Genomic DNA, 12,371 nt, shown 5'->3' with positions numbered 1-12,371 from the left:
CCAACTGCTCATTAACAAACAGTGGCCATCACTTTTTGAAAGAAGATCTAACTTTACATTTTAACGTGTAGACATATAAGCACTGGTCATTATTATGCACTCAGGGCTTTTAGTCATAAGAGAAGGTACATCGGGCTGCAGACTTACTCAGGAGTTTTGAAAAATAATTCATTCAAAAAACCAACCGGAATATATGTATATATATATATATATATATATATATATATATATATATATAATAGCGAATGATCGAGTAACGCTCTGACGTCATCAACAATGAAACTCGCTCCACGGCATGATAATTTGACAATATTTTTTGGTAATGTTTGACATGCAGAAAAATGCTTTATTTAAACGAGGCTGACCTGGGTCCAGTATCTTAACTGTTTTACTGATAAGACTGTCATTTTCGGAGAACGAACGCTATCTATTGGAGTTCAGGGTTCATCAACAACAGTTCAGGTTAAAATTTCAACTGTCAAAATATCACCAAAGAGGCAATTATTTCGTCAAAACGTAGAATCAATTTTCACCCTTCATAACTTGACGGGCGATTTTCTAGTGTTAAATAATAGCTACACTGTAAAAAAATTCCTAAACGTTACCGGTTATTTCCGTGGAACGTTTTGTGATTTCAGAGGTTTTCACCTATTTCCCCAAAAAATCGAGTATCTTCGCAAAAAAGTTTCCTGAATTCCTGAAAGATGCACGAATGCAGACCTTGCACTGGTGTGAAAAATATTTTTTGCTACCAGTTTAAATATTGACGGAGCGTATTTATTAAGTGTATCGGCTTTAGATTGTATATGGCCGGTCCGGATTGACTAAGCTTCCAACGGGAGCAAATAAGTCACTGGATAATTGCAGGCAAGGAATATGCTTGGTTCTTGCTTGCAATTTTCGCGTAGCTTGGCCGGGGTTGCTCGAATATTTCTGGAGCCTTCTTGGTAAATCATGAAGGTTCTAATCAATCAAGTTAAACCAATTTAATTTTCTAGAAAGTTCACGACTGGTTTTAATAGGGGAGATTTCTAAATATTTCAGAAAGGTTACTGACTTTTATCAGAAAACGTTCCTGGTTTTTGTAAGACATGTTACTGACTGAAATTGGGCACATCAGCTGCCTATTATTTTCCAGAAACGTTTCTGAATCGTTTTTACAGTGTATCGTATGGTTCTTTAAAGCTAGGATAGCTATTTTTAAAAAACAGCTCACGTGCATAGCTACAAGTTTCCCTTGGGCATCTTGAAAAAGAAAAAGTTTAGTATTTGGAAAAGGATACTTATAGAAGTTACCTTTGACAATAAAATAGGTTGGAAGCTACAAATTCACAACATTGTGGAAACGTTTGAAAAGCGCTTACACACTCTGAATTGCTTGGCTGATTGTTTCTGAGGATGTGTCCGCAGTACTTCAGAAAACACATATAAAGCATTTACTCTGTCAATCGTCACTTATTGTTTTACAATTTCGGAAACTGCTCCTGAGAGAAAATGAGAAGCAGGAATTGCTGCAAAAGCAAGTAGTGCCGTAAAATCTACTTCCATCAATTTAATGCTTCTCTTGACGAAACATAGAACCATTCGATTATTTATTGGAGAAATATAAGTTGTGTTATATGACAAGTTGTTAAGATTTGATATACCGTTTTGGATCTGCTATCAAAACGCAGATAGGAATCTAAAAACGCAATATGGTTTTATTTAAAAATTTTGGATTTAAGAACAGATTTGGAATTGGGTATGAAAAATGTGCAGAAGCTTTTGAAACCATGTAATCCCTTGAGTTAAGTTGACATAGATATTAGTCCGAAGTTTTCTCAACCAATATTTAAGAATCAATTCAAGCAAGTAGAGTTAAAAAATTTTAGCACTCGAGGCCATCCCTATTCTTTATCCAGAACCCGAATAGATATATCGGTATACTGATGGCTTTCTGGATGGCAGTTCACCATATCATCGCCTCAGAGCAACAGTAAGATGTCTTAGTGTTATTTCTGGGATTATATATCTTTCTGTTGCTCTGAGGCGACGATATAATGGAGTAGGCATATGTTTTTCCTCTTTTCAGCTTTTACATTCCTACGGGTAGAAAGAAAACCACTTTTGATGGAAAAGTGAGGGAAATTCGTGTGGTATTGGGTCAACGTTTGCTCCGTTATCCCAACCATAAAGTACTCACATTGTCAGACTCGAAGGCTACTGTCCAGACTATTGGATCAAATGACATCCCTATCTCAAGAGATATTGCAGAGTGCCACATTCTTCTGAAAAGAGTGAGGCCATAAGAGTGTCACATAGTCTTTTATTGGATCCCCGGACACTGCTTAATACTCGGCAAGGAGCAAGCAGATATTTTGGCGAAAAATGCACACAAATTGTACAGCAGGTAAATACTGACAACTCTTTTCACTCCACAAAACTCTACCAAAAAAATCTCTTCAGATTTAAATGAAAAAACAGAACGCAGTCTCCGTTATTCCCTCAGAGTTGGAGTGACATTTTTGAACAAAACAATTGCCCATGAACCTCGCGGAAAGGCTATCACGGAGATCAGACTTTCAGTTGGCCATGGCTGTCTGGGGAGCACCTACACTTCATCGGCATTTATGACAGCACATTTTGCCAACTTAAGACGATATAAGTGACAGACACCAACTCAAGCAGTGTTTAGCTCTGCTTGAAACGGCTCCGAAGTTCAAAGTTATTGGAGTGCCAAACACCAATTACAGAGACACTGACGTTTTATCTTACTTTTTTCTTTTGTAAGGTTGTTTTGTCTTGTCTTTTTCTTTTGCTATTTCAAATAATGATAAAACCCCCGAAACACACGTGTATTCTGTAATATTTTCATTTGTGCTAAAGAACGTTGGATATTTCCTGTTAATAATAAAAAGTGTCTGGAAAATGAACGTTGTTTTTCAAATTATTTCAATTATCGTTCATCGATTCGATGCAAAGAGTATTTCTTACCTTTTAACAGTTTAAAACGACTGAATTTAAATTATAAAATCAAAATATTTTTACTGGAATAAATTACAAAATTAATTTAAATGGTCCAACAATGAAAAACGAATAAGCAAAATTTTAGTAAGCTAGACTTCATGTTTCGTATTACGCAGGAAAAACAAACCTATAAACTGAAAGCACAGAAAATGACAAGAACTGATGAAAAGTTAGCAAGTCAGCCGGATCAAAATCAAAAGCCCTAAACGTTTCCAACAGCTCTAAACAGCCTCTACCAATAATTCCTTGGTTAACCAAGCCAGAATAAAGGTCATGGATATTTCTAACGGTATCATTGAAATGTATGGTACTCGAAACACTCAACCTCGTATTCCTTGCCTTTTAATGTTCGTAATGTACGATAGAAAATTTATCAACTGAAAAGCAGTACTAAAGGCAGTCGCTCAAGAGAAAGAGAAAATGTTGAGTGAAGGATTATTATTTATGTGATATTCCTTCTATAAAGGGATGCAAACAGAAAAGAGAAAGAACAATTTACTTTTTCTGTTGCTTATTTACGATGTGTTTATATCACGAAACATTAATGATACAGAAATATTTTATACTTTTTGATTTGAATGATTATTTATAATGTGTATGTATATCTACTATAATGCAATAGAAAAGGCGAAAACAAAGAAATATTTTGATCAGTTTCTTATTTATGCATTTTAGTGTTCCGTCATTACTCGCAGGTTTTATGTTCGAATTACGATTGTGTTCAAATTAGGATTGCGTTCATAGTAATTGTATTGTACACTTGCAGTATGTTCTTAAAAACATTACTACTCGATAAAAATCAATAAATTAATGAATAAAAAAAATTAATAAATGAAGTTAAAAAAAAATTAAAAAAAAGAAACAAGTAATGGGGAAAAAGATACGAACAAACACCAAAACATACTCAAAACTCGATTACAAATCAAGTAATTTATTCTGTGACTCATTGTAAATGTGTATTAGAAATGGTTGATATGGCAGCTGAAATTCTTTTTCTCTGTGCTTTTTCTATTTTAATAAAATAAAGATATGTTGCCAATACTTTGTCATTTGAGTGATTATCTATAATGCCTATTTATCTCCACAATGCAATGCAGACGACGAAACAAGTACATTTTTTATTTGTTTTTTATTTATGCCAGCAGTTCCTGGTTTCAATCATAACTGCAGCATATAACAAAAAAAAATATGAGAAATTTATGAATTTTTTACTATGAATTTTCTGTACACTGCAAATCTTTAGGCACTTTTTTAACGCGTTTTGAACACGGACACTTGTCCCCTTTTTAGAACACTATAAAGCACATTTTTCAAAACACTTCTGATAAGACTTTTTTGAAATATTACTTAGTTCAGCACACTTTTTAAAACCTTTAACGGACACATTTGTGAACATTTTGTGAACATTGTCACTTGTCCTCTTTTTTAGAACACTTTAAAGCACAGCTTTCAAACACTTCTGAAAATGCTTTTCTGAAACATTACTTTGTTCAGTACACTTTTGAAACACTTTTGGGGATGCATTTGTGAACATTGGCACTTGCATCTTTTCATATAACACTTTGTAGCGCACTTTTTAAAACCCTTTTTACAGCACTTGCGGAACACACCTTTGATTACACCATTTGTTTTTTCTGTTGATTTTGCAGCAATATCGCGGAGCAGCTGCTAACCACCTCCGAGCAATAGCTGATCCTCGACCTAAGACCACAGTATAAGGGGAGCTGACTTATCCGACATTTTGGTTTCAAAAGTTTCGTGAGACAAAATTAGTATTTGTGGAAAAGCCTCATAGCAGAAAACTGGTGCCCCAGCTTTAGATGTGTTGCCTGGTTGATGTTTGATTAGTTTATTCTGTAAATGAGAATGATTTAGATAATACAAATTAAAAACAAATAGGGGGTGAAAATGAGGTTCATTACAGTACACATTTCCCAAGACATTTTTGTTGAATTTGAGAGCTAATTTATCTTTCTAGAGTTACCTTAAGTCATTTTTTACTCAACTTTTCATCAGTTATTTTACGACATAGCAACCATAGAATATTATAGCGTATTTATTAATACCGTAAATAAAGTTGGATCCAAAGCTGTCTTATAACCAAAATATCGGATAAGTCGTCCTGTCCTTTTTCAAGGGGCTCTACCTCGACCAAGGAAGACCATTCTTTTTCGACGACTTTCGCGGCTCAAACCGATAGCAATTCATTGCACCAAAATCTCTGGCAGTATCACATTGAGAAATTATATTGACTGGTAGTCAAAGAAAGCTGTTTAAATTACATTTGTACTCCAGATAGCGATGGTTAAACAAGTGCGCCTTGATTCCATTCTGTTCTCAAATGTGTCCCCAATCTGTTCTCAAATGTGTTCCTAGTTTTAAATTTAACAAACACCATGAACGGAGCACATTCGGAACATATTTTAGTGCCAATTCAGACAACTGGACCACTTTTCTGAATTTAAGTGTTCCAAACGTGTTTTCAACCTGTACTGAGAATTTGCAGTGTTTTGATGATTAGTCCAGTTGCACACTTAGGGTAAAAGAACCTCCGTGGGAAATTTCGTGAGGAAATTGTGAGACCAATTCTAATGCATTCCTTATGGCCTATATAATTATGCCTCACCGGGTGTTTTGCTTGAATTTGTGTCAGACGACCTGTGTGACGTCATTAATCCAAGATGGCGGCTGCACTAGTTATTGATGAAAATTTTCGGTTTTGACTCATTTTTAAGGCATATTATGAAATTTTTTAACTTTTATTATGTATTTAATATTTTAATACTATTATATTTCAAATTTAAAAAAAAATTATCTGTATAAAATAAATTATTTATTTTGTTATTTTTAATTTTCGATACAGATTTTATGAACTTTTTTTAGTAAACAATAGCAGTTAAAAATATTTTGGAAAGCTTGTACGATAAAAATCAAATTTATTATTCCAAAAAACCTGTAAAATTTTTTGAATGCACGTGTTTTGGGGGTTATAAGAAGCAATTTTTTTTTTTAATGTAGAAAAAATTTACAACTCCGTTACTTAATAGCGGAAGCAATGACAATTTTATTATATACATTTTTTGTGCTCTAAGTAATGAATTAATTATTTAAACTCTGATTTTAATTCAAAAATATAGATTTAAAAGTAAACAAACAGGTCTTACTTAAAGTGTCATCAATATCGCTTTGTTGGCTGTGCTTTTCATATAAGTCCTCATCACCTCCACACATGCAAAGTTCAGTGCATGCAATGTTTTAAGATTTGCATTTGCATGCAACTATGCATTTGCCCTTTATGCAAATGCATTGTTTCATGCAAATGCAATTTGGGTTTACTTGTCTTTGCTACATCGAACTAATTTCAAGATGGATTCAGGTGCACAAGGAAGTACACATAACTGAAGCATAGAAGTTGTTTTTCTTTTCCCATCCGAAGTCAAACGGTGATAAGAATTTGGGTGCTGATGGTCAGCAAGACGCCACTCTAATACCTGATAATGCGCTCTTAAAATATATGAGGACAAAGATGTTCCTGTAGGGGGCAAAGTTTCATTTTGAGCCCACTGCTTGGAAAACATGAACCAACAAAGTTCTCCAATACCTGAAATCTTGGTCAGCGGCATATACAAGGAGTAAATAAATCCTTCAATAGCAACTTTATCATTTGCATTAAATTCATCGGTTAACCCCAGATGACTCAGAGCATCAAGAGTTTTTGTTTGCCGTCTTATAAATTTTTCAAAAAGATGGTTTCCCTTCTCAGAAAGTGAACCTGTTGTATCACATCCTGATAGAGCATGGAGTCCTAATATTCCTTGAGTTTTTTCTGGTCCTAATGCTGTGATAATGCCTTTAATGTCTCTCTTTGTGTTTTTTTATCTTTTAATGCTTCCCCATATGCTGAACGTTTGGGCTTACTTATCTTTGCAATTTCATAGGACGTTATTTCAGTCAGAGACTGAGGTAATATCGAAAGGGAACGGGATGCTGAAGGTATGGTAAGAGAAAGTGGAATTTGTCTATCCGAGTCTTTTTTTTTTTTGATAAAGTACCATTACAATGCCATGCAAAGTATCCTTCCCATAAGATGTGTCTTCAAGGAAATCAATGTTATCTGCAGCACAAAATAAAAATCTTGCCTTTTTCAAATCAGGAGGAATATACATCCCGTCACTATCATCCATGCGCCTTATTAACCCATTTGCTATCTATGTTTCCAAACGTAGAACTTTGGCATAATCAATCGAAACACCTAGTTTATGTAAAGTATCAATTATATATTTGCTTCGGGTAACAGAGTACATAGTAAGGCCAACACCTACTTGCAAAGGCATATCTCGGGCGTGTCGATGAACAGTTTCTTTTGATGCTTGGTGCGGAGACAGTATTATATACATGAATATGTGTGATGGTCTTTTTGCTTTATTCAGCACGATATTGTCCTGCACCTCAGAAATAGAATTAATTTCGAATTTTCCGCTGCAGCACCATTTAAAAAACTGATCAACTTCGATTGGAACGGCATCAACTATCTGATTCTGTTCAAGAGGTCCTGTAAATGTCCATTTCTGGTCAGATGAAACTGCTTTGCGTAATATGTTTGCAGCTTCAAAGATAGTTCTCATGTTTTTTCCAATGTCTATAAAATCATCTTCTGCATTAGATAGGGTAATATCTGCAATTTCCTTTAAAGATACGCGTTGCGACTCATTTACACTTGTTGGATTATTATAAATAAAGCGTCATCAATTTCTTCTTGAATGAGATTTTTAATTTCTTTTTGCGTTCTATTTTTTCCTAAATTTTTATTTGCAATTGACTGATAATTCATTTCAAGGTCTGCTATTGTAGTAACATTTCCCTGAACAAGAAAATCATTTAATGCACACAGGAATTCTACGTCTGTTGCTTTATTAGAAATAATGTCTTGTTACTTTGTTACTACATCAGGATCGCATTTTTTTTCGGAAAACATTAAATATATGTTTTGCTCAGCAATATTTATGGTGTAAAATGTTCTTTGCATGAGAGTCTCCTGGATCTGTACAGTCACTGAGTTTAATTTTGAAAGTTTCATTTTCGGAAATTTCAATGGTTTTTTTTATTTGCTGACCTGCAGAATCTGTTTTTATCGCCACCAATGGTTTTCTTACACCGCCTTTTCCGAGGCAGAAAAACCACTTATTTTTGTCACCAACGACAATTTTGGATCTCGTTGTGTGTAGCCTACAACATTGTCTTCATGAATGGAAGTAGAACAATCTAGTTTATTCTTATCCATTTCGTGAAATCTCTTACTTCTGTCCATGCTTGCTTTATGAGTGCACTTCTCTTAGCATCCTGCATGCCTTGCTTTTTTCAAAGATGGAGGCAAAAAAACTTGTAAATGAGTTTCTGGGAGAGACGACATCGTGAATAAAATAGCAGTGATAAGTTAAGGAAAAAATAACCGTACTTGAAGATTTACAGACTATTCACCAACGAACTGAGAAACAATACTTTCTCTACGCAGAAGCTTTCTCTTCTACTCCCCCTACAAATTCCTTAAGAGCACCCCCAATGTACGATAGTCATATCCGGTCAAAGAGTTTAGGGGGTATACAGGTTATTAGAATTCTGTCAAACGAATATACAGTCAAACTTCGTTAAAACGAATTCAAAGGGACCTTCAAAGTGAATTTGTCTCAACAGTAGCTCGTTTTATCCGAAAAACAACAGTGTTGTGCGTGTTAAGTGATTTTCAACAGAAGGACGGGGATCGCAAATGTAGTTCGCTTTAGCAATAGTTCGTTATAATCGTGTTCGAATTAACGAGGCTCGACTGTACTAATGTTTAGTGATCTTAGCCTGAAAATTAAAGTATTTTTAACTGCGAAAGTTTACCCGAGGTACTTTTAAAACAGCTAATTCTGAGAGCCAAAGTGAAAAAAGAAGATTTATCAGATTTTTTTTAAAAATGAGTTAATAAACAAAAAAATTAAATATTTTGTTTTTAATTTATAATAAGAAGATGAATAGAGTATTAATCAAGTGAATTCACCAGAAAATTATCACAAAATACCCAAAAATTAACTCATAATTGCAAAAACTCATTAAAGCCGCCATCTTGGATTGATGACGTCATACAGGCCGTCTGACACAAATTCAAGCAAAACACCCGGTGAGGCATAGCTACACAGATCATAAGGAATATATTAAAGTTGGTCTCACAATTTCCTCACGAAATTTCCCACGGAATGTAGTATGCCCCCCTACTAGATTGTAAATATGAAAAAATATCTCTAAAACATGGGTTTTACTTTTATGGTCTTACAATCATATTCCATCCACGCAATATCTCTACAAAGTATAAAATGAAGTCTCCAAAAAGCGTCTATGTATTTTAATTCGCAAAACTCGAGAACTACCCGGCTGATTTCACTGAATTTTTCACAGTTTGTTTCATTAAGTCCTGAAAAGGATTGCCGACCAGTTCGAAAGAAATTCGATGAATAGTTCTTTTTTTATTCCAATTTAGACCCAATTTTCACTTAAATTCCTGCATATGGGTTTGAAACATTACTTGCACATATATTAATATTATATATCGTTAGAAAGAGTGGAATTTTCTGCGCTCTACGCTATTTGTTTCAATGCTCCAACTTAGTTAAGGCGGGAGTTATGTTAATTTTTTGCTCGACTTTTTTTTAGTCTTAGCTAAAATTTAGACACTACTTTCTGCATTAAATCTACCAGTCAAAAGTGAAGGAATTGTCCCACAGTTTTCTTTTTGACACCATTGGAAAAAGCAACATTTTTTTACTTCAGATTTATCTCGATCTATGGTCGAAAAACTAAGCTTCTATCTCGAAAAGAAAAGAATGTTACAAGTCTTTTCAATAAAATTAAAAAAATCTCATCTTCATTCAAGATGTCAACCATTTTATTTTCGCGTTTCTACGGTTACGCTTCTTGAATAAATTGTTTCTTTCCATCTTTCGCATTTTAATGCATTATACTTATTTTATTTTGTGTTTCCATGGTTACGCTTTTTAAATCCATCTTTCTCATTTTAAATTCTTAAAAGTATTTTAATATCTATCGACATTGTTTAGAAGTGAAATTTTGCATGATGTTTTTTTTTCTTTTATTTAATCCTGATTGTTGAATATACGTCACTTGACACAATTTTTATTTTCAAGGTAGACCGGCAAAGCCGGACAATGCAGCTCGTATACATCTATAATAGAGTGTATACATTATCGCATCGTCTTCTAATGTACATCGATCCATTGTAAAACACTCAAATCAGATAAAAGAGAGTATTTTCAACAAGATTAAAGCTATAAGTCTTTTAAAATTTAGATGGAGGAAAAATTGTACCTTTTTCAATATTATCCTTTGGATCATCTTCCGTTGGAATCCATTTGACATTTTCTAAATTTTCTTTATCTGTACTCGTCTCGCATTCTTGTTTCTCACAAATAGAACAACTTGACCTGTTTTCTGAGTCTTTTTTATCGTCCTGTGTAAGAGAAAACCCGTTAGAACTTTCAAGGAAACAAATAAGAGTCTAAATTAAATGTTTCAGCTTCTTGACCCAATTTCATCATAAGAGCAAACTATCGAGTTTACTAAAGAATTTCATTTCTTTTGTACCCGTTTTCTTTTTGATCTTTATTATTGTATGAGACTAGTAAAATAAATATTGTCTTTGAAAGTTTCTTTTTTCTTTTTGCTTGTAATATTAGCAGTACATTAGAGTTAATTCGCCAACAAAAATTCTCACACTTCGCTACAAATACGACGTCATGAATGTTCGAAAAACATTTATTTAACCAGTATTGGCTTCTGAATGTTCTAACATATGAAAATGCCAGATATTGTAAGATTAATTAGTTGCTTTTTAAGAACAAAAGAAAAAAGTATTTAAATGATGTGAGTTTGTTTTCTTTTACGTACTTAGTTTGATATTTGTTTTTTAATAAATGTGTCGAGAATTGGCTTAAACGTTATATACATTTCTGTTATCGACATGCATGCATAAAAATTTTCTTACAAACTTAATTCTTTCTATGAATAGCGGGAAAGTGGCGTAGTGGTTAAGCGTTGGCTTCTTACGCTCAACGGCAAGGGTTCAAACCCGACTCCAGCTTGTGGATTTTTAAGATGCTGACAATCGTCGCCGTCCATGCTGTAAGATTATGTGGCGTGTTAAAGATGCATCGAGTATTAATCTGGTTTTAATGGTCTCGGGAAAATTAAACTCCTAGTACTGTTTCGCATCTAAGGTAGTGCAGGCGCCTCCAACAGGTAGAACATTATGCGCCAAATTTTCAAGTGGTTATGCATATTTGCTGGTAGAGAGCCATATAAAAGGTACCGCATAAAAAAAATAGATGTCAGTACCTTGGAATTGTACTAAGTCTGCAAATAATGAGGGGCCAATACGCGGTCCTTTCAAAAACAAACAAGCTAATGTTTTCAAGGTAGGACTTTAGATAATTATTCATACTGTAGAGTACATTGCACATTTAAATGATTGATGCTCTGAAGTATGTTCATCGGTAAACATTTGATAGTTTTCATTTATTGAGGAAAAATAAAATAATTTTTTTAAAAAAAGCAAAAAATGCTTTTTTTTTTTCAACCTAAAGACTATTTTAATAAGCTTGGTTCACACCAAAGAGTATGCAATTTTTGAGTGTTATAATCAAGAAGTCATATGCTTATTTCATTTCATAATTTTTAGAGCAAAACAAGCTTAAGGAAATATTTTAGATTGAAAAATATATTTTTTTTATTTCAAAGTGTTTCTTATTTAAAATTTTGCTGAGGTTGAACGTTTTGAAATTTAAAATATATTAACCTGTTACTTAGTTACTTAGTTTTATTCAAAAAAAAAAAAAACGAAAAGGTATTGTCCGTTTTTCATGAGAAGGCACTTTACTCCTCCTTCGTCACGTTGTACCCGATGATTCTAGTTCGCTGCTTTCAGTAGAAAGTATATTCGGATCATAGCACTTTGTTGTAAAAGCAGCGGGTTTTTAAAGTTTAAGAATAACTAAAATGACAACAGACAAGAAAAGCAATTGATGTAAAGGGCACTAAATCTCTTTTGCACATTAAAATTCACGCCCTAGTTGAGAGTGTTTGGTTGTCTCATTTAGAAGTGCGTGGATTGCTTATCGATCACCTCCGCGTAAAATGGATCTCTGCCTTCGAGGAGGCGGGGCGAAGTGCCTTTTCGTGAAAAACGGACAATATTTACTTTCGTTGAAAAAGTTAAACAGTTATATAGTGGAAAAATAAAAGTTTTTTGAAACTCCTTTAAACTGATGGCTTTACATGAATTAGAGAAAGTTTCAAAATCCTGTATTATTTGA

The 12,371-nt window shown here is 33.8% G+C and overlaps 1 protein-coding gene across 1 annotated transcript in view; it reads right to left on the bottom strand.

The window, feature by feature from the left end:
• The window catches only part of LOC129228527 (voltage-dependent T-type calcium channel subunit alpha-1H-like), a gene marked incomplete at its 5' end in the record, with an annotated part of 211,680 nt that overhangs the window by 84,606 nt on the left and 114,703 nt on the right, over positions 1–12,371 (bottom strand). Inside the window, one exon of the mRNA XM_054863207.1 lies at positions 10,369–10,510. Within this exon, the coding sequence (XP_054719182.1) occupies positions 10,369–10,510 (142 nt within the window). The remainder of the gene's footprint in view (positions 1–10,368; positions 10,511–12,371) is intronic.

The sequence above is a fragment of the Uloborus diversus genome, chromosome 8 (assembly GCF_026930045.1).
Source record: "Uloborus diversus isolate 005 chromosome 8, Udiv.v.3.1, whole genome shotgun sequence".
Taxonomy (NCBI): domain Eukaryota; kingdom Metazoa; phylum Arthropoda; class Arachnida; order Araneae; family Uloboridae; genus Uloborus; species Uloborus diversus.
This window is presented reverse-complemented; position numbering and strand designations above follow the sequence as displayed.